The sequence below is a fragment of the Pelodiscus sinensis genome, chromosome 1, assembly GCF_049634645.1.
Source record: "Pelodiscus sinensis isolate JC-2024 chromosome 1, ASM4963464v1, whole genome shotgun sequence".
NCBI classification, from domain to species: Eukaryota; Metazoa; Chordata; order Testudines; family Trionychidae; genus Pelodiscus; species Pelodiscus sinensis.
In genome coordinates, this window is record NC_134711.1 from 154,809,953 (window position 1) to 154,832,893 (window position 22,941).

General features: G+C 43.3%; 1 protein-coding gene across 1 annotated transcript; it reads left to right on the plus strand.

The window, feature by feature from the left end:
* The first annotated feature begins 233 nt into the window (after positions 1-233).
* Positions 234-21,691, plus strand: LOC142819667 (tyrosine-protein phosphatase non-receptor type substrate 1-like). The gene is made up of 6 exons (XM_075908175.1): positions 234-694; positions 11,885-11,966; positions 15,136-15,498; positions 16,090-16,401; positions 17,802-17,903; positions 19,799-21,691. Exons 1-6 carry the CDS (start codon positions 692-694, stop codon positions 19,927-19,929), a joined length of 993 nt encoding a protein of 330 aa, XP_075764290.1. The 5' UTR covers positions 234-691; the 3' UTR covers positions 19,930-21,691.
* The last annotated feature ends 1,250 nt before the right edge of the window (positions 21,692-22,941 follow it).

A 22,941-nucleotide genomic window follows, 5' to 3' on the forward strand; every position in this document is an offset into this window, starting at 1 on the left:
CCAAACATGAGTTTTAGGTATGGGTTAATTATGGGATGCACATTCAGCACATATTTCTGAAGTGCAGAACTGTTATTGCTTCTTGGCCAAATCTACCCTGTGAAATCCACATTCAGGGACCAGGAGGATTTTCAAAGGAGCAAGATAATGAAATATATAAATATTTGCCAAAATTCAGAAGTGATGTGCACAAGTCTCCCAGATGGCTGACGTCCTTATTCAAAATTCTTCAGAGGTATATGGGTAATATTGCGATATGGATTGGGTTGGCCAGATAAGCAACACAGCTTGAAATTAAATCTTTGGGATGAAACCATTTATGCAATAATATGTAAAATATTGAATTTCTATTATGATTTAGCTGCCATTAAAAATGCTGGTAGTGTGTGCGAAAGCCACAAGAGGTCTAAACGAGGAAGTTGCACGTTCAGGATTCAGCTTTGCACCAAGGTAAGGGCTCATTCTTACTGAATACAGTCATGCAGTAGCAGCTCAGTTGCAGGAGCTCTGCTCCCTACATCTCTTATTCTTAGGACAATGTCAAGAATTCCAGCTCCTCTCCTTCAGGCTCTGGTATATTTTAGATATCAAAAGGTTCTGAAGGCAGGAGACCACAAAATGCTTGATAAACAGGTCAGAAACTCAGCCACGGGACCACGGATGAGCTGAAAGTAGCATCCAGCTGCAAGAAATGGTAAGTTTGCAGTCACTAGAATGTCTGCTGGGTAACTGTCTCCCAGCTTGAACAGGCTCTCCTTTACCTGGCTGGTTTATTAAATGCCTTAGTAAGCCAGTGCAATTTAGACAAGAAAGCTCTAGTGACTGAAAATTCATGACCGCGAGCAACAGAGAATGAATATGGTGGAAATAGGGAATAGTGGGGTTTTCTTGCTATGACTTTGTGCTTGGGTGATACCATTAATGCTGAATCTGAATGTGAACTGTTATGAGGGCGGGTTAAAAATGTGAACTCTGAAGTGTAACTTTAGAAGCATTTTGATCTACATTTGTTAACTGCCAGGTCTGCCCAGCTCTGGTGACAACTAATTTTGGAACACAGACAGGCACATGTTAAGGAGAAAGGGGAAACAAAGAAAAAGACAGGCAGCAGGAACAATTAGATGAACCCCATCTATGGTTCATAACTGAGCGAGTTAGTTGCTCACTCTTCATAGGAATATTCATCTAGCCAGCATATTCATATAGATGACACAGGTTTGGAGACAGACTGGAAGTGATCTCTTAACTTTTCAAACTCACTGACTTTATTTTTCTTCATATTTATGACTGGCCATTTATATCCAACTGAAAAAGTTCTTTGGTTGCTAAAAGGACAGAAGAATAGTCTGTCAAAGTTTAATAAAAACACCAAGATATATCTAATGGAGAGGTGTGACTTACAGTAACACCTGGGACCCAAGGCATATACTTGTGTGATAAACCCTTCACATGTGGCTATGCTGCTATTTTAAGTAAGATGGCTCAGATGTGGCTATCTGTGTGTTGCAGTCGCACCTCCAACTTCTGTGTGAACATACACCTAGTCATCAGAAAATTGTATGATGTGTTTGGGCCAGATTCTTAGGTTATGTAAATCAGCACAGCTCCATTGACCTCAATGGGATTATGTTGCTACACAGCTAGTGAGAGGCTACACCTTTTATTCACACAAGTCTCAGGTGAGTGGAAAAAAATTAAAAAGAAATTTCCTGTTGATTGAATCCAACCCAAGAAACCAAACCAGAGAAGAAAAAGAGATAGCAGACAGTTTTGAAACTTGAAATCCTTATGCAATTTGGGCATCCTTAAAGTTTTGCTTTACCAGGAGGTGAGGTATTACTAGTGTGAACGTTCCAATTCTCTTACAAGAGGGACAACCCACTCATAAGTGTGATACTACTAATAATGAGAGAATAATGTGTAAAAACCCCTCTAAAGGCTCTCGGAGGACTCTAAAACTGCCCACAGAGTTACACAAGGTGCAGCTCGATTCTGCACCTTGTGGGTAGCTCTGAGTGGTCCATAAACTCAACTGGATTACTCATGGTGTACAAAATTAAATACTGCTGAGGTCTTCGAAGGATCAGGACCTTAAAGCTGCATATTACCATTTGCTGTGATATTGCGAGATGAATAATGGCACAGTTCAGGGCCACACAAAGACATCTTGAACAATTACTAGATTTTACAAATTTAGCTTTGCCGCGTGTTATAGCCCTGTTGGTCACAGAGAGACAGGGTGAGTGAAGTAATATCTTCTATTGTACTCCTACACCTTAAGGTCAAATAAGATCATTGAGGTCATCTACTCTGGCCTCCTGCATATTGCAGGCTGCAGAACCTTGCCCACTCACTTCTGTGACCTGTTCTTGTTGAAAGAAATAAGCCAGATAGCACCTCACCCATCTTGTGTCTCAGCTTTGTACCTTCACAACAATCGGGGAAGAGTCATCATCTCAGTACTTTCTTTACTTAACTTGCAGTAAAGTTGGTTGATCTATCTGTTTGTCGCAGTCATCATAGGAGCACCAGACACACATAAATCAGACCATTCTAGTTCTCAGAGAAGAGGAGATAAAATGCATTTAAAGTGATTTGCAAAGAAAAAAAATTGTTGGGAAGTTCCACCCCCCACATCCTCGCCTCCCACTTCTCTCCCCCTCACTCACCTCCCCCAAGTTTTTCTTACATTAGAAATTTAGCTCTTTCCCACTCTGATTTCCTGGAACATTCCAAGGACAGCTGAGTAAATGCCAATCTTGATCTTATAGACCAAAGACAAGATGTAATTGGGGGAGTGAAACAAGCGAGTGGGTTGGCCGGGGGAAGTGCAGGCTAGAGGACAGAGTAACAGCCATAGGGTATTTTAGCATAGATGAGAGTTGTGTGCACAGTTAATAAGCCACACGTAACAGTTATCACAAATTGACACCCACCTAAACTGTGAACTTTAGCAATCTGTATTTCTGGGTAATTGCATCTTATTTACATATATTCCAATCATTAAAAATTCTGCACCCAACATACTGTCAATTGTAGAGAGAACTCAGTCTTTATCTGAAATCAACAAAAAAGACCTCTAGCAAATTTTTGGAAGACCAGATGCGACATCTAATACCGTTCTTATTTTAAAATTCCCTTTAGCCATCGTAAAGAAGAGAAGACACAACCTCCTTTTGTGTTCTCTGCCAGATCGCCCTTAAGTTATTATGTAGTTTCTTGGACCATAAGATAGTCATTAAGTTAGACACTGCTGTTGTACATAAAATAATCTCCACCCACCTGATTTTACTGTATTGAAAACTTGATGCACGGGTAACGTGGACACTCATCTTGGTCCTAGAATTGATCAAGCAATGTAAGCAGTCTAGTATTTCACAGCACAGGTACAAAATATTCTCCTTCCAGTTATCTAAGTATATGCTAAAGTATTTATCCAATCAACTGCATTCCAAAATCTTGGGATCTTGTAAAAAGGTTTGTGTGTTTGGTTTACTAGATTAAGGGCAGTAGTTTAGCATGTAATACTGCAAAGTAACAATCCAAAATGATACTAGTATGGTACTTAGAACATATAAGGTGGTCAGAGAACTGAGGTCTGCTTTCCATGTTTCAAGACAAAAGCCATCCTTGTCTGTCTTTTTAAAAGAAATGTATCTTCCACACTACTGGCAAAATGGTATGGTGTGTATTTTTGAGTCAGGAAAACTTCAGCAAGGAATGAAAAGAGGAACATCAAATTTAGGATGCAGACCTATTTTTAAGCATTTTATGTTCATAATTGCTTAACTTCCTCCTGCTAAATTGACAACCATATGCTTTTGCAGCTGAATTCTGGATGGGAACACTTCCATTTTAGCTGAGAAAATTAATCGACATCCAAAACTGAAGCAATCAGATTTGTTAACCTTTTTTCCACATTGAAAAACCAATGCTTTTCTGCATCCATTTAAGGAAAGGGGAACATGAAGAATCACAGCATTGATGGATTAATGGTGTGGTTGCTATTTTTGTTCAGGAGGGGACTTGCTTTAGTGTTGCTTATTTGACAATAATGTGCCTGAGTCGTCTTTAAATTATTGTGTGAAGTACTGAATTTGTTTGTAAAGCGCTCAGAGCCACAGAGGTGCACTGGGGAGAAAAAGTCTAGTCAGAAATATTTTCTCTGTGTGTGTTCTGTACAAGTCTAGTATCTGCTAATATTGAAGGAGGGGGAAGAGGCTGTCGTCTTAGTTCAAAGGTTTGTTTTACAGAGGTAAAACTGTGTTTATGCAGATGTTTAACAAAGGCTTAAATAAACCAACAGTGCTTACATAATACTGGTATGTCACTTTACATCCATTGACACACAGAAATATGAGTTTTGACAGCTTGTCAAAACACGTCATTGTTTAAATTTAAGGCTTAAAATATATCCATGTATAATATAAAAATAACAGTACCACCTACTACTGTGAGTTTACGTGTGTGCGCACACACACACACATATTCTCCAAGACGGTTCAACATAGCAAAGTCAGGGAGCTGGTTACATCTTCCTGATTCTTGTGCAATTTCTGTGGTAGTCCCAGCAGAACTTAGAAAAGCTTCAGATTGCTCTAGACCAATGTTTCTCAACCAGTGGTATGAGTACCCTTAGGGGTACTCGGGAGAAGTTTGGGGGTACATCAACACACCTGAAATTTGGAAAACTGAATTTTTGTTTTAAGTTTTATTTATTTATTTATTTATTTATTTACACCCAAACATTTCATCACCCGCCCGGCTACGATTAAGTTGTTTAAACAAATGTGTTGCAATGGTAGAAAAAAAATGGTGTGTCTGGAAACTGTAGGTGCTGTGGGTACTACTTTTGTTTGTTTGTTTTGAAAAAGGGGTACTTTATATATATAAAAAAAGGTTGAGAAACACTTCTCTAGACAATGCCACCTGATGAGTTCCCCAGAAAGTATCTGCCACCTGGACGTCACTGGTCTGTGTGTGTTTGACAGACTCTTGCCACACACCATCTCTTAAACTGACAATAGGAATTGGTGTCTAAGTTGATTCAACTATTTCCACATTAGCTGAGGACTCACCATAACAGAGGAATCCTCATGGGGGAAAATGTATTAAGTTGCTATCCTTTTTGTGCCATAAGAGAACCTAACCCAGTGGAGCAGCAGCAGCTGCTCCTAGAGAGCAATGGAACAGCTGATGTTGCTCTGCCGGGGACGCTTTGTCCCAGCAGGCGTGGCATCAGCTGTTCCGTTGCTCTCTACAGTAGAGTCCATATCATCCGACATATTCGGTAATCCGACCATGTGTCGGTCCCGTTTAGGTCGGATGATAGGCACTCTACTATATTTTGTTCCAAACTTGCTGCTTAAAAAGCAATTAAAAAAATAATTGCCTGTTTGCTGGGCTGTACGTGTTTTATGTTGTACATCCCGCCTCTTTTCCATTATTGGTTTCTTCATTGATAATTGTGATTGATTCTATCTGATTAATCAGACCCATTTTTTCATTTTTGAAAGTTATAATTTGCAGGAAAATGAGTAAGATCTGGCCAATGTTTCTCAACCTTTTTCATACCAGTGACTGGCTTGCTGTCTTCCTGAACTGGAAGCAGCACCAGTCCACAGACTCTGGTCATTGAAAATTTCTTTAAACCAAGTCACAGAAAAAATGGTTTTAAGTAAACATAGACAACCTGTTGCTTAACATTAAGGGCCTCCTGGCAGAGCTGGAGCAGATGCCCACTCTGTGTTCCAGGTACTGTCCTAATGTGTTACCTGCACAGATTTCTCACACACTAGGGACACATATCCTTATCCAATTTGCTACCCACACAGATTTATTTGTTGTTCATAGCCACACCAGGGACACGAACTTTTACCCAGTTCCCAGGGCTCCAGGTACAAACCTGTTAATTTAAACACCTACCCTCCCTGGTCCCTTCGCTTGGTTTCCTTTCCCTCCTGTTGCTTCAGAGAGAACATTTTGCCAAGCAGGTGGTGACCCTTTTTGACACAACACCACTAGAATTCTGCTATTGCTGTGTTAGTTCAGAGGTTCTCAACCGTGGGCCATATGGCTCCCCAGGGGCCACGCCCTACCTCTAGGGGGCCACATGGAAAAAACAGAACATTAGGTAAATTATGTACCTTTTTTTCCAACTAACAGTGGCTATGAGGGGAGCCACAGAGATGAACGAGGCTCAGAAGGGGGCCATGAGCAAAAAAAGGTTGAGAAACACTGGGCTAGATCAATATGGTCCAAACAACCTTAGGCTGCCCACATTCTCCACCAAATTTGTTACCCACACAGATTTCTCTGTCATTCACACACAATAAGGACACACATCCTTATCCAATTTCTAGGGCTCAGGGCATAACTTCCTGTGGGTCTTCAGGATCTTTTATCACTGAAAGAGCCTTACACAGTAATATCCTTACTCTCTATTTATTGACAGTTCTCTTGGAAGCAAAATACACATGCTAAACATTCTGGCTGCATCTAGACTGGCATGATTTCGCGCAAATACTTTTAACGGAAAAGTTTTCCCGTTAAAAGTATTTGCACAAGAGAGTGTCTACACTGGCATGGATGCTTTTGCACAAAAGACATCTTTTGCGCAAGAGCATCCATGCCAGTGCAGATGCTCTCTTGCGCAAGAAAGCTCTGATGGCTATTTTAGCCATAGGGCTTTCTTGCGCAATAAATTAACTTGCCTGTCTACACTGGCCCTCTTGCGCAATAATACTTGCGCAAGAGGGCTTATCCCTGAGCGGGAGCATAAAAGTATTTGCGCAAGAAGCACTGATTTTGTACAGTACAAAGTTAGTGTTCTTGCACAAATACTCGTGGCCAGCGTAGACAGGCAGCAAGTTTTTGCGCAAAATCATCTGCTTTTGCGCAAAATCATACCAGTCTAGACACACCCACAGTGTCATGCTTAACACTCCTGCTAAAGGCAGGCAAACATCCCATAATGGCCAGGCAAGATATGTCTCTCTGGAGCTCTCTGGTTGCTACATGTCATGGTCATGCACAGGAATTCTGGAAGCTGTGGTTTTAGGCTGGGTCTTGAGATGAGTTCTTCCAGATCTTTCCTCCTCCTTCTGCTGTTTCTTTCTTCCTTTTCCCTTTATTTCCTCTTTTCCTTTCCTGCTGGTTTCCCTCTTGGGCCCCACTTTATAACGTGAAACTTGAATCCTGCTTCGGTATACCTTAACCAATTATTTCAGTATGATTTTACTAACAAATTGTAACATACTGTAACTGAATTACCTAACTAATCATACCCCACCACTTTAGCTGATTTGCACCTAAGAAATTTAATCATATAACAGACAGAAACAATTAAAAACCAAACACAGAACATACACACAAACAATAAGAAAATGAGGACCATAATCATAGAATGAGGATTCCACAACCTCAACTATTGATAAACAGTTTCTTGCCAGACAAAATGCTGTTAACTAAGTTTTCTCTACCCATCTTGAGATCTAGTTCTTTATCTGGTGACCGTGGGTGCCATTAGGACAGGATCTCTTTCTTAACAGCCTGATGTGATGCTATTTTAATGCAACTTAGATGGAATGTGAATATGTGGTTCTAAGTTTTACAGCTGTGACTGCTGCTCCTAATTCTGGCTGCAGAGAAAGGCTTTAGGCCTTCTAATATGGCTACAGATCTTCCAATATGGCATATTGTTACAAGTGTAGGAAGAGGGATTCATCCTTTGGACTTGAATTTGGTCCACTGTGTTTTAAGGATACTTCAGGCCAGTTTCTTAAGACAGGCAGTTGTCTAATAAGTGTACCCTCTTGGATAACTTCATGGGGGTGGGAAAGCAAGGTACAAGTCAGCCATGGGCTAGGTGCACTGTGCTTAAAACAGAGAGAAGCTGGCTGTGAATGACACAATTTCCGTTATATTGTGGGAGCACTGGTCAAAGAACGCATATTTCAACCACACATGACCTTTTTGCCAAACAGTTTAACTGCAACACCAAAGATATGGTTAAAATACCAGGAAGCAAGGTATTTGTATGCGTCACAAGATGTAGTCACACTCATAGCAGCAAGCCCCTTAGCTTTTTTGCCCCATTGTGGACCAAAAAGGCTGAATGCTGGCATAAATCCTATTTTAATTGTTTTCTTGATGTCAGTGAAGTTAGCCCAGCTTTACACTGCTGTGAGAGCAAAATGAAGCTTCTCTCTTCAGTCTCTTTGTGGCTTAGAAGCATGATATCTTTTTTTCTGCTTTTGTTTTATAGACTCCCCACAAACTCTGTGCACATGTGTTTGGCTGAACATGCTTGGGCTTTGGTTTACTTTAGCTCTATGGATTTTTGTGGATCTCACACACATTATGTATGTGAGAAAAAACAAACTACAGTAGCTACATCCACCACCCAAATTCTCCTTGCATTTCCTGCCTTTAATGAAATCTTTCTCGTGTACTGGGCTATCATCAATGCTTTAAAGTAGCCAAAGCTGTTTTGGTATTTAATTTTGACTGTAGCTAGTGAATGCCAGGCACAATTACATTCTTCTCCTCCTTATAAAGGGAGAGGAGGTTTTTGTGGTAGATAACCAAGGCACTCTCTTTTGAGCTCTGTAGAATATTTAACTGCCTCCTTAATTTCTTCCTGGCACCTAGGAAGAATTACTACAACCTTCAAAATGGATGCTTATGGTTAGGCTCATTAGTCCATACCTATTAATCTAATGAAATGACCACATTTCCAAAAATGCTGAGTGTGCACTGATTGCTTTCAGATCCACCAGTGTTCATTTGGGCTTTTTGAAAATCTTGGCTTAAAGTGCCGGGCAGGAGGAACTGAAAAAAAAGTTCTCAAAACTCTGTGAAAGCATCTCCCAGAGACAAATGCCAAATTTTCTCCATGATAAGATTTTCAGATAAGGGTACATACAAATGAAGAGCAAAATAAGGGCAAAGCTCATCAAAGTCTGTCCCAAATAAAGAGCTGTGATATAGCACTGCCATGTTCTAGGGAAACTCCAAAGAAGAATTAAAAAAACATGGTACAGAAGAGGGCAATATATGTCCTATAAGTCCAAAGTCATATGGACCAAAACCAAAGAGGCTATGTCTACACTCGCGGCTTCTTGCACGAGTAATATGCAAATGAGGCTAAGCATGGAATATCACCGAGCCTCATTTGCATACCTAATGAGCCACCATTTTTTTCAGAAGAGGCTCTTGCGCAAGAAGGAGCGTCTACACTGCCCCTTCTTGCGCAAGAAAAACCCTCTTGCGCAATGCCGTTCTTCCTAAAAAGTAATAGGTGTACCGGCATTGCGCAAGAGGGTTTTTCTTGCACAAGAAGGGGCAGTGTAGACGCTCCTCCTTGCGCAAGAGCCTCTTCTGAAAAAATGGCGGCTCATTAGGTGTGCAAATGAGGCTCAGCGATATGCCACGCTTAGCCTCATTTGCATATTACTTGCGCAAGAAGCCACGAGTGTAGATATAGCCAGAGACTATTCATTTGTGTTTACTTCTTTACACAACAAATGTAATATGAAGGGACCACATGGGTGGGGTGGGTCCAGTTAACCATGTTTATTAAATACTAGCTGGAGTTACCCGGTGTTGCTCAGGAAACTGGAAGAACAAAATGTAGAAAAACAGTAGTCCATTATCTTTTTTAGAATGGTCAAAAAGTTGCACTGATTTCTATAGGGATTAAAATATAGGTCCACATCATCCCCAGAAGGGTGGGGTGCGACCCTGGGTGGAGGGGAGGTTACATGCGGAAGGGGTGCCCCAGCTTGCGCCTGGGGCTGCAGGTGCCGAGGGGGGGCAGGGTGGGTGCCCGAGCCATTCTGTACGTGGGGGTTGGGGCATTGCATGCTGGTGCAGGGCGGGGGGAAGAGGGTTGCTTATGTAACCTCATCAGTGGGAGGGGGCGAGTCCCGGATGGTGCTGGGGCCACAGGTGGCGGGCATGGGACCTAGGATGGGCGGGGCAGCCCCTGCAGTGCAGCATGGTGGGTTACTTTTTTATTTTTTTACAGCTTGAGCTCAGGCCCGATCAGGTCCAAAAGTACAGTACCTTAAAACCTTCTCCTGGATGAAAGGTTATCCCATGCAAAGTTTCGTTGTGGTAGCTCTTATAGTATCCAAGTTATTAGCGCACAAACTTACAAACATTCTCCTTTATATATTACATATACAACAGGCAAGGCCTAACTATATGCACTCTCTGCTGCCCTGGCAAGGCTCTGTTAGCTTCTAAAATACAGGGAGGGCCACCAGTGTGCTATCAAATTGTGTAAAGGGCCATTGCTCAATTTGTATACATGAGGCTATATGGCTGCTCAGAGCCCGCCTGCCATGTTCCTGCTCTTTTGCTAAGTGACAAGGTTGGAAATTCAAGGTTTCATATATCAGTCTCCTGTTTGCAGCAGAAATCGATGCTGCAGATTTTTTTTAATAAAGTACTGTGCAAGTTCCATTCCATTAAACTTTTGATAGTACAAAGCAGCTGTCATGGACACCTGTCTCTGTGAATCCCCAGACTCTCACTACTTAAACCTGTCTCTGTTCCTCCTTTAAGCCCTGGGCCTTCTATCTAGAAAGCCCCCTAATCCAGTGCTCTTCACCAAGGATCACATGGCTTTAACAAGTGGCCTGGCCTTTGTGTTGCTGCTCTGCAATCTCATGGGGGACCCCCCAGAAATGCTGTTCTTGCCCATCAGAGTTCCACACAGCCCCCTTAACATGTGTCTCGATCCAGTTGACATGTAACGTTTTTAACTTTTTCTGTGGGGAGCATCATTCTCAGTGATGGATCATGGGAAAACCTCTTGCCACCTCAATATCTGCCTATTAACAGGTGGAGATTGGTGTTTGACCAGTTGCAGTAATATTCAGAGAATCATAGAACACTAGAACTGAAGGGACCTTGAGAGGTCATGAAGTCCAGCCCCCTGCCCTCACTGCAGGACCAAGCACCATCTAGGTAATCCCTGATAGATACCTGTCTAACCTGCTTTGAAATATCTCCAGTGATGGAGATTCCACAACCTCCTGAGGCATTTCATTCATTTCTATGTTCATTAATAATGATGTTCTACCACTGGCTGGGCTGTGCAAATTGCTCAGCTCCACCAAAATCCTCTACAGTTATTATTATTAATAGTAGCCAATTAGCCCATCATAAGATGGGATTTTCAGGTCTCTCCTCCATGTTGGTCTTCTCTCTCTCTCTCTCTCTCCTCCTACTGCTTCCTCCTCTCTGTCTCTCAGCTCTCCTCCGCCTCCTGCCTCTCTCTCTGTCCTTCTCTCAATGACCTCTTGGGCTCCACACTCCCCGTGCTGCATGGGGAGCGCAGAGCCCAAATGGTTGCTTGTGCCACTTGCTCCCACGCAGTGGCCTGGCCGAGTGGCACAGAAGTCAGCTGAGTGCCACGGCGAGAGGCAAAGGGGGGGCGGGGTGGTGATGTTCACGGTCAGGGGGTGGGGCCTGGAGCCGCTGTCACACCGCACGTCACTGCCCCGCCCCCCTTCGCCTCCCACCGTGGCGCTCGGCTGACTTCTTCACCGCTCAGCCAGGCCGCTGCGGGAAGCAGCACAAGAGGCCACGTGGGCCCCGTACTCCCCATGCAGCACAGGCCGCCCAGAGGGAACAGCCAGCATTTCGGCGTTACAGACTCACAGACACTGGGACTCTATATATAGGATAACCATTTATAAATTATATAATATATCAATTAATATAATTAATTTAACTTTGAAATGTCCTTGGAAATAAGTTCTGGGTGGCCTCTGAAACCCTAACATGGCTGAAAACCAAATAGATGCTTTTCATGATAGTAAGGACTAGAGCCTTCCAGGCAGGCACAGGTTAACTCGAAAGTGTTTTACAGATGCTGCCTAGGGAACTTCAGCTGCTCAGAAGAGAGACTAAATTACCAGTGATTTTAATGTTCTTCATTCTTTGTCATGCAGGTAAGCACACAGTTCTGTTCAATATCCCAGTTCCCAGATCTATGTGTGTCTGCCCCTGGATGGGTTGGAGTGTGACAGGGGTATATTTTCTCCTATATTTATTACAAAAATGATGAGCCAGATAGAACCCTGGATTTACCCCCACTGACTTCAGTGGAGTTTGATTGAAAAATTGGCCATCTAGTCAGTACTACATTGTCAGGTCAGTATTTTGAAAACACTCCTGCCTCTTTCCAAGTGGCTTATCTTAAAGCACTAAACGTTCCATTTGTTTCCTGTGTAGAGTTGGTTATGATGTGACCTCCCCCTTCAGAAATGTCAGTGTTGTTGTTGACGCTGCTTTTCCGAAGAGGCAAATCATTGAAAGCTACCGTTACTCAGTTTCTTCATGGATTAATGTTGAAACCAAACTGCTCTACTTTTCCTTCACTCTTTTCCACTCTACCTACCAAAGGCCAAATAAAGGATCAAAACTCAAAATAAGAAACTTGAAAAAACAATGAATGCAGAAAGTTCCAGGTGATGGAATTTCTTTAATCCAGCTCCTATTTCAGGTACTCTGGCTGTTCTGGTGTTTTTAATATATCACAATAAAATCAAGATGTGGAGTATAGATTTGGGCTGAATTTTGCTGGCAGCTACCCCAGTGTAAAGCAGGATAACTCCTCTGAGCCAGTGGAGATACTCTGGATTAATTCCAAAAGGCCTGTGGCCTACATCTGGCCACTTTTTATTTATATCCTGCAGCCCATGCCACCGAATTTCCAGGCAGGGCTCAGGCATCATGATCCTATTTAAATGGCTCACAACTCCCAGTTGCAGTGCTACCTACTCAGGGACCAGAGCTGTGAGTCTTTTAAATAGCCACAGCAACCCTAGGTGGCTGCCAGGCAATGTGATAGTGGCAGGGCCAGGAGCCATAATCCCTTTAAATAGAAGCAATTTAAAGGGCTCCCGATGCCCGGCCTCACCACTACCGCGTTGCCTGAGAGCTGCCTGGGGTTACTGCAGCTATTTAAAGGGCTCCTGGTCACGGGGCTGCCCTGGCAGGGGCCGGAGCCAGGAGGCCTTTAAATAGCTGCAGCAACCCCAGATGGTTGCCAGGCAATGCAGTAGTGGTGGAGCCACAAGCCCTTTGCTCTGTTTATACTTCAAAGTCTCCAGCCCCACACAACTCCGTCCATCCTAGGCCTCACCCTTGCTGGGGGTAGGGATTGAAGCCAGCCCATGACAAGTATCAAAATCCATTAAGTGGCCCCCCCTGAAAAAATGATTGCCCACCCCATCTTACAGTATATAGGAATAATCCACAGCCACTTACTCAAGAGCAAACTTGACCCAGGAATGTAAGGGGGTTGTGTCAACTTATAAAAGAACAACCATTTGTCTTGTTAAAGGTGACGTAGACTTGCTAAGGATGACTCTTACAGAGGGGTGAACAAAATACAGCCAGTGGGCAGGATCTAGACTGCCGAACATTTCCCGCCTTCAGATTGCTAAAAACCCTGTGATGCAGCAGGGCGTTTAGGCAGGCTGCCTGCCTGCCATGACCCCAGCCTCGCCATTCCTGGAAATGGCTGGCAGCCGCCACTAGCTAATCTGTCTTTGTGTTCTCCCTTGGAGGAAGTAGGGAGGCAGGTCTTCATATACTGCCTCTTTCTCAAGCACTATGGTCACAGGTCCCATTGGCTGAAAACAGACCAATAGGATCTGCAGGGAAAGTGCATGTGGACACAGATAGCACAGTGAACCTGCTGTCCCCTCCCCACAGAAGGCACGCAGAGATACCTTTTCTAGCAGCAGCTGATTCCTTTGATTAATGTGAGGCCATCATGGCATGCAGACAGCCTGCCTGAGTTCCCTGCTGCACTACTGAGTGAGAACTGCCTATGGTATGCACCTCCTGGCCAGGGCCAATGCCCACACCTCACACCCCCTTGCAGGCCCTCAACTTTCTTCCCCGAGTCAGAACCCTCTTCCACACCCAAACTCCGTCACTGACTCTGTACCTCCTCCTGCACCTGAACACCTTGCCCCCAGGTCAGAAACCTCTCCTGCATCCAAACTCCTTCGCAGACCCCACACCCCTTGCTACACCACAAACCCTTCCCCAGAGCACTCTCCTGCACCCAAACTGTGTCCCAGACCATGAACCTCCTCCACCAATATAGCAGAAAAGTGCATCCTGTGACAGCTTAACAAAATTCTTGGAGTTGTCCCCTTGCAAAAAGTATTGCTCACCTCTGCTTGAATGCATCCAATTTAAGATGCAAAACTATTTATTAACAAAGGATTTAACAATTTCCCAGATCCTCAGGTATAATCCTAAATTAAAATTTCTAATCCTGTAATGGAGCCCTCTAGCAACCTAACTTCTCTCCTTACACATCTCTATTTAGAGAATGTGAAGGAGCTATATCATTCTTTAATACTTACTCGTTCTGTTTTCCTTTTCCATTGAGGGCCAGTGAGCCAAACCAAATCCACTGCAAGATGTATACTTTGGGCATGTTATTTCTCAGTGTCTGCCTACCATTTCTCTGCATTCTCTACTGGGAGTGTAAAATCTATTAGACTGTAAGCTGTCTGAGGCAGAGACTCTTATTACGTGTTTGTACTGCACTTGCCCAGGGTGTGACTGAAGACTGTGGGTAAGGCTTTGGCAATAATTTTTGCAGGGGGGGGGGGGCACTTAATGAATTTTGGTTACATGGTCATAGGACAGCTCCACCCATGGAAGAGGCAGAGCCTGGGCAAATGGGGCAGGGCTGGGGACTAGCCTCTCCTCAAAGTTGTTTGGGCCTGGAGGCTTTGAATTAAAAAAATACAGCCAAGAGCTCGTGGCTCTCATTCCTACTGATACCATGGTGCTTGGTAGCGGTCCTGGGGTTGTTGAAGCTATTTAATGGGCTTTCTGGTTTGGCCCCTGCTGCTTGAGCCACCATCTTGAAATTTGATGGCCCAGGCTGCAGGGTATAAATAGAAAGCATCCAGATGCAGTCCTCTGGCTGAATCAAAGTGTTAAATGGGCCAAATCTGGCCCCTGAGCTGCTTCTTGCCCAGCCCTGCTCTAGGTGCTAGTGTGATACAAATGATTAATAACAATGATGATGCTAATAACAAACGACAATCCTGCAATTTACCCATTCCTTTTTCCTTTCCCACTTAGGGCTGACGAGCCAAAACACCTCCATTGCACCGAGTGCAAAGATGGTCTCAGCATTACAGGGCGAAATGGTGAAGGCTGAGTGCGCGCAGAGCATAGAAGAACCAGAAGGGTTGGCCATAACTCTGAGAAGAAATGGCAGCTCTGCTGAGCTGTGTTATATACAGCTTGGAAATTTCACCTTTTGGAGCAGAAATTGCACAGAGCGTATAAACCTAGACTACAATAAGACGACAAAAGGGGTTTGGGTTGTTCTGGAGAGAGTCTCTGTCAAAGATTCTGGTGATTATAGCTGTACCTTGGACAAGATAATCCCTCCTCCTGTGAGAACTCTAGGCCAGACTCACATTTCCCTCTCCGTGGCAGGTGAGCCAGGACTGCTGTGTTCCATCCATCTCCCTTTCTGATTTTGATGTTTGTTTTTAGAAGGGCAGCCATGCAAATGCTGCAGTGCTCTAATGTGTGGGTCAGGGTCAGTCTGAAACGCTTGTGTGACATTCACTGCTGTGGAGAATGGGCTGCTTTGTGGAAACTATGCTCTGAAGTGACAATCTGAGCCAGTATGAGCTTCCCATTTACCATAGGCCTTGTGGTGGGGTGCATCAAAGACTCCCTCAGCTCCTGTGTAACAGCTAAGACCTGGTTCCAGGGTACACCCCATGAACACAAACACCAGTTGTTTTATATCCCCCCAGCCCCTCCCTCAGGGACTGAGCCGCTCTCACTGATGTAGCAGAGCAGTTCAGGGCAGTTGTGGAGGAGGCATCAATGCTCTGACCCTTGAGCCAGGCCCCTGGAACCCCACTTCATTAGCTTCACAGGAGACCTGCTGCTTTACCTCACCCAGCCTTGTGCTGTCCTGCAATGCCCCAGTTGCACAGGGAGTGGTAACGCCTCTGAGGCATTCGAGTAAAGAGCTGCAGAGAGGAGTGACTAGATTTCTTTTTCCTCTTTCAGCTCTTCCGGTTGTTGGGGTTTCTTTGGCCTCTTCTCCATCCATCGACAAAGAGACCATGTTAACTTGTAGTGCTTGGGACTTCTATCCTGGAGACATCCAGCTCTCCTGGACTAAGGACGGCCAGTTGCTCATTAACGCAACAAGGAATGACTCTCTGTTCCACAACAGCAATGGGACTTCCTCCTTTATAAGTAACCTAATTGTTTCTAGACGTGACTGGAGTGAATCTGCCCTGTTTTCCTGCCAAGTGAATCACTCTTCACTGAAAATGCCGGTTGTGAAAAACCTCACCCTGAAACAGCTCGATAAAGGTAAATGTGCACTGTGCATTACCAAGTTGTTGTTGGCATTTCAAGATGTTCATCTGTGTTTGTGTTAGGAAATATGTGCCAGCATTGATTTGTACACAGTGAAATAAAACCTTAAATTTCATTGTTTCCTCTGACACTTAAGCTACTTCTACACTACAGGCTTCTTGCACAAGGTTCTTGTGCAAGTGATCTTCCGCAAAAAGTTCTTGTGCAAGAAAGTATCCACATTGCATGGACGCTCTTGCACAAGAAAGCTCTGATTGCCATTCACAGAATAGCTGAGCACCTGTGCTTTTTCCGGTTGGCTGTTTTTGCACAGGAAACCCGTTTGCTGTTCACACACACCTTTTTGCGCAAGAGCTCTTGTGCAATAAGCCTTATTTCTCGTAGAAAGAGGAATAACTCTTGTGCAAAAATCCCTGTCTTCTTACAATGTACTGTAAATTTTCTTATGCAAAAACACACTTGTAGTGTGGATGCTCCAAGAGTTTTTGCGCAAAAACTCTGCAGTGTAGACGTAGCCTTACTGGGAGAGCTCACAGAGATGGAGTAATAAGACCAAGGCCCACATATTTAAAGATACTTCTGCTTTATAGTGCTCTGACTTGCAACTAATAAATAATTAACTCTCAGTTTCAAATGGACTATAAGTACATAGGAGCCAAAATTCCATCGGCAGTCCATGGGACACAGTTAAACAAAGTCTGAATGTTAGTATGATACTCAGCTTCTAAATACCAACCTCTCTGAGTTATTTAAGTTGCTATTATTTGTGAATGAATAGAAGCCAAGTGTCCTGAGTCCTAATCCAATGCTTATACCATTATGACCTTGTGAAATTAAAATTCTGTATGATTATCGTTACTAATCCAAACAGCAATTTTGTAAAAGAGTAGGAATGATAGCACTTAACTGTGTAATTGTTTGTTAGATCAACTATGAGATTTCATCCTACTTACAATATGTTTGCTGGAAAATGTCAATTTCAGTAACATTTTTCAATTTTTTAGAAGGGTAAAATTCTAAATCAAATGTTTTCAATTGACATTTTGCAGTGTCAGCACTTACACTGTTTCAAAAGAAAATATTTTTGGTTTGATCAAAAAAAAATTTAAAAATGTGTCAGCTTCATGGAATCTATTTTTTTCTGAACATTTGTTCCCTTAGAATTTCTGATATTTTGATTTTTATCTCAATTTAGGATGAAAAGAAACATCAAACTAACAATTTCCCACAGGACCGAAATTTCCTTTCCTACCAACTCTAGCAAATATATCTTGCCTGCCTAAATTCCCCTTGTAGTTTTCTTCAAAAAGAAAGAGTTTGTTTCCTGAGTTGTTACATCAGTGTGTATGCTTAAATAGCTGTTGTATAATTTACCTAAACTTTGTTTTCTAAAGCACCAACACCTTCAGGTTACAATCTGCTCTGGAACCTTGTCATAGCGATTGTTCTCTTGGCAATACTGGCAGCAATAATTCTGGCAAAGTCTCTGAAATTAAGTGAGTATTTAGCTCTTCCTTTAGTCTTTTTTTATTTACAGTTAATGTGATATATGCTGATTCATTATAACGCTGTACAAGTGGCACCATTGCCTTCTCTTTTGAAGGAATCCAAACAACTTCAATGTTTATTGTTAGGCCTCATGTCATTAGAGAGAAACATATCAACTTGATATAAGACTTAATACTAATGCAAAGTCTCACTTAAGTTAAGTGATAGATGCTGGGGGTTTACAGCTGAAGAGCTGCAACAAAAAAGCTAGGGAAAAAGCTTGATTAGTAGTAAACTAAAGGTGGTAATACGTGGGTTTTTTTTACATTTTATCTAAATATACAAGGAATGAGGTGGATAATAGGACATAGATAACCTTTGACCTCTAGGTCACCAGTCTCAATTAATCCTTAGCCCAAAGTGACCCAGAGTTTTTTCCAGCTGAAAGGTGACGTGTGGAAAATGTGTTGCTGGTTTCAGTTTTTCCCCGTCCATAAGGGTTCAGATAATGCAAATCTTCCCCACAATGGACCTACTTGATATTTTTGTTGGCAATCTGAGCAGGCAGGCCAAGGTCTGAGTAAGCATGGAGACTTAATGCCAACCCTTTTCCTCCAAGTTTGGCATTAAGGTTCATTGACAAGGTAGTGTGGGGCTGCTTGCATTACTGCTGCCCATGATCTACATATTATTTGGGTGAATAAGAGACTCCATGCCCAGGGCTGCCAGCCTTGCACCTTTCATCATCACTAAATGTGGGTGCTGATTCTGAAAAAAAAAAAAAAAAAACCTGACCGTGCTGTACAATTACAGCACCCATCAGGAATTGGTGCAGTGCCTTCAGTGTACCCTCTATTTTTTCTCATGCATGTGCAGAATACATTTTGCTATGTGCACCAATATGAACAAGATGTGTAGTGGGGGTGGGGACAGGGGGGTGGAGGGGAACAAGGGGTTGGAGTGTTGGATGAGCTCCAGATGGGGCTGCAGCGTTCAAATTACAGGAGAGGATTCAGGGCTGGGGCAGAGGTTGGAGGGATGACGGTTCTGGATGGAGGTGCAGGCTTTAGGGTGGGCGGGGGAGGTTGGGGTGCAGGCAGCCCTGGGGCTGTGGTAGAAAGAGAGGATTCCTTCAGCCCTCTTTCTGTATAGCAGCTCCTGGGCTGGAGTGGAGTGCCTTTCCCCATCACAGCAGCTCTAGGGCTGGGGTAAGAAGTGAGGCACTTCTTGCTACAGCACCTCCAGGACTGGGTCCAGGGGATAAAAACCTTTCTCTGCCATAGCCCCTGGGCTGGGGGAGTTAAGTGTGAATTCATTGATGGTCTTCTGCATGGCCACGCAGACATGCACTTTAAAGGGAACTCAGAATAGCTCTCCCAGTGGGGTGTCACTAACACATCTTAAAGACACACATGTGCACAATGGGTAGAATAACAATAAGGATTGAATAAAATATTCCCCACAAAAAGTGCTTGACATAAAAAAAACATCATCTGCTGGGTTGGTAAATATAAGCTTTAGTTCCACCCAACAGGAGAATTTAATAGCAGCCTTACAGTTTTGCTTTGTATTAACATTAGTGAGTGATGAAATGAGTGATGAAATTATACAACCTTATAAAAATAAAACTGTGTTCCTATCCGAGTACGAGGATGTGCATTGTCCCTCTGTGAAAAAAGCTACAGTGTGCATTGTGTTTTAAGGAATATAGTTGCATTAGCGGGTGAATATCATCTAACTCTAAGACAAATGTATCCCTATTCTATATAAATTAGAATATAATTTGTTAAAATACTGGAGTCACTTAGCACATTTTATACACATAAAACACAGCTTTGGATGTTGAATTGATTATTGATCTGTCTCGTTTGGAGCTAAGCGCTGTATTATCTACCTGTTTTAGGATTCAGGTCCACCACACAGAGCTTTGCGGGAAGCGAATTGACGGAGGTAGCTGAAACACATCCCCCACCAGCAAGCCAGAGTGATACAATCTATTCATTGCTTACTCATTATCAGGGATCTACTTTATGAGCTATTGTCAAGAGTAGTATGTGGGCGCTGAAATATAGAAGAAGAAAATGTTGCATTTCACTGCAGTCTTCTGTGTTGGATGTGCCTATCAGACGATTACGGACAGGAGCATTTAGACTCGAGCAACAGATATGACTTTGTTCCTGCTGCTACTGAAACCTAAGGCTGTGAAACAAGGGGAATAAAAGCAGGGCAACATAGATTGCGGGACACTCATTCAAATTCTCAGGAATAAGAAGATAAACATGTAATCAGGCACATAAGGGGCACTGAAACTCCTATAATATTTTTTAAAAGGTGCCCAACCTACTGCCAGGTTACCGTGTGCCTGGGGGAGACGATGCACTTCTTTGCAGCATTATGGACATGACCACAAGGTTAGGTGATTGTGCTCCTCCAGCAAGTCGTGGTACTCTTCCTTCCAAATCGGTATTGAGCCAATATCCCATCAGAACAGCAGGGGGATATTTATTCTATGGGTTCTGCCTTTCAGATGTCATGTTAAATCTAAGTACCAGTCACTTATGACCATTAAATACGAACTACGTCATGTGTAAGATAAGGAGTTGCCTGCCTGTTACATTCCAGTGTAACAGCAGCCTGTCAAAAATTCACCATCTAGTTCAATTCAGATACAGCATGGAGTGTGGGTGCTGTCACCAGTAGTGCAAATAAACCATTTTTACTGCTATGGGAGGAGGAGGGCACACAAGCAAAGGGGGCAGGCACGTGACCATCCCATGTGACTTTGGCCCACCCCCTGGCCAGGAACCCCCCACGCTCTTCCCCTCCCCTCCTCTCCCATCCCACATTACCTCTGTGGAATGGAGCTGGAGGCAATATGGCAGCCGGAGGAGGTCCTGACAGTTCTGCTCCTTCGTCTGTTGCCACTCTCATCAGGTAAAGAGGCAGAACTCCCAGTCCTTGTCCCTCCTCCACAGACCCCCTGGCATCTGAAGAAGTGGGCTGTGCCCATGAAAGCTCATGATACCATCTACATGTTTTGCTAGTCTATAAAGTGCTACCAGACCATTTGTTGTTTTTTAAGTTTATCCTGCACAGACTCACTCAGCTACCCCCTGACGCTTCTGCCACACCTGTGTAGAGGACTGTGGGGGAAGGGATTGGCAGTACTCCCAATCTCCCCGCTTCCCCTTCAGACTCCAGCACTCTACACAGAAATGCAGCAGCAAGTGAAGGGGCTGGGAATGGCGAACAGTCATAGGGGTGCCAGGTGGTTTCAACAAAAATACCGGACGCACTTGACATTACATCACAATCTACATTACATCTTATTTAGAAAATACCGGACATCTATATTTTCCTCAATTTGTTTCCCGAACAGAAAGCTGAAATACTGGACTGTCCGGTTCAAAACCAGACACTTGGCAACCCTACGTACAGGGAATTTTTCCAGTAAGCTGTACTGGCTAAAAATAACTTACCAGTACAGCTTACCCAGCCCAGGCTCACATGTGCCACTGGCTCACACATCTGCAATATTCCCCTACAGAGTTGGTTGTATTTCAGTAGCCAGTGAAATCATAGAATCATAGGACTGGAAGGGACCTCGAGAGGTCATCGAGTCCAGCCCTCCGCCCTCAAGGCAGGACCAAGCTCCGTCTACACCATCCCTGACAGATGTCTATCTAACCTGTTCTTAAATATCTCCAGAGAGGGAGATTCCACCACCTCCCTTGGCAATTTATTCCAATATTTGACCACCCTGACAGTTAGGAATTTTCCTAATGTCCAATCTAAACCTCCCTTACTGCACTTTAAGCCCATTACTCCCTGTCCCGTCCTCAGAAACCAAGAGGAACAAATTTTCTCCTTCCTCCTTGTAACCCTTTTAGATATTTGAAAACCGCTATCATGTCCCCCCTTAATCTTTTTTCCAAACTAAACAAGCCCAGTTCATGAAGCCTGGCTTCATAGGTCATGTTCTCTAGACCTTTAATCATTGTCGCTCTTCTCTGTACCCTTTCCAATTTCTCCACATCTTTCTTGAAATGTGGTGCCCAGAACTGGACACAGTACTCCAGCTGAGGCCTAACTAGTGCAGAGTAAAGCGGCAGAATGACTTCATGAGTTTTGCTTACAACACACCTGTTGATACAACTTAGAATCATATTTGCTTTTTTTGTAACAGCATCACACTGTTGACTCATATTCAACTTGTGGTCCACTATGACCCCTAGATCCCTTTCTGCCATGCTCCTTCCTAGACAGTCGCTTCCCATCTTGTATGTATGGAACTGATTGTTCCTTCCTAAGTGGAGCACTTTGCATTTCTCTTTATTAAACTTCATCCTGTTTACCTCTGACCATTTCTCTAACTTGCTAAGGTCATTTTGAATTATGTCCCTATCCTCCAAAGAAGTTGCAACCCCACCCAGTTTGGTATCATCTGCAAACTTAATAAGCGTACTCTCTATCCCAATATCTACATCATTGATGAAGATATTGAACAGTACGGGTCCCAAAACAGACCCTTGCGGAACTCTACTTGTTATCCCTTTCCAGCAGGATTTAACACTGTTAACAACAACTCTCTGACTACGGTTATCCAGCCAATTATGCACCCACCTTATCGTGGCCCTATCTAAGTTATATTTGCCTAGTTTATCAATAAGAATATCATGCGAGACCGTATCAAATGCCCTACTAAAGTCTAGGTATATGACATCCACTGCTTCTCCCTTATCCACAAGGCTCGTTATCCTATCAATGATTGTGTGTACAGTACATAGTTTGCAAGCTACTTTGTGAAGTGCGTGGGAAGGGTGAGGTTTTTTTTTTTTTAATAAAAGAGCAGCTGAATAAATGCAATGTTTTATCTCTGAGTGAAATAACCCTGTACTTTTCAAACATCACACAAATCCTTACTTTCACCATATTAGAGTATATTATTCTTTGCTTCCTTACCCAAAAGTGCCTTATGAAAGACACTCAGGATCTCAACTATCACCATGCAGCAATAAGAATAGCTATAGTTTTTTCACTATATTC

Excerpts from the sequence above, each read along its gene's own strand:
- LOC142819667 (XM_075908175.1), top strand. Across the intron at positions 16,402-17,801 it reads CCTGAAACAGCTCGATAAAG|CACCAACACCTTCAGGTTAC; the intron begins GTAAATGTGCAC and ends TGTTTTCTAAAG. Across the intron at positions 17,904-19,798 it reads GGCAAAGTCTCTGAAATTAA|GATTCAGGTCCACCACACAG; the intron begins GTGAGTATTTAG and ends TACCTGTTTTAG.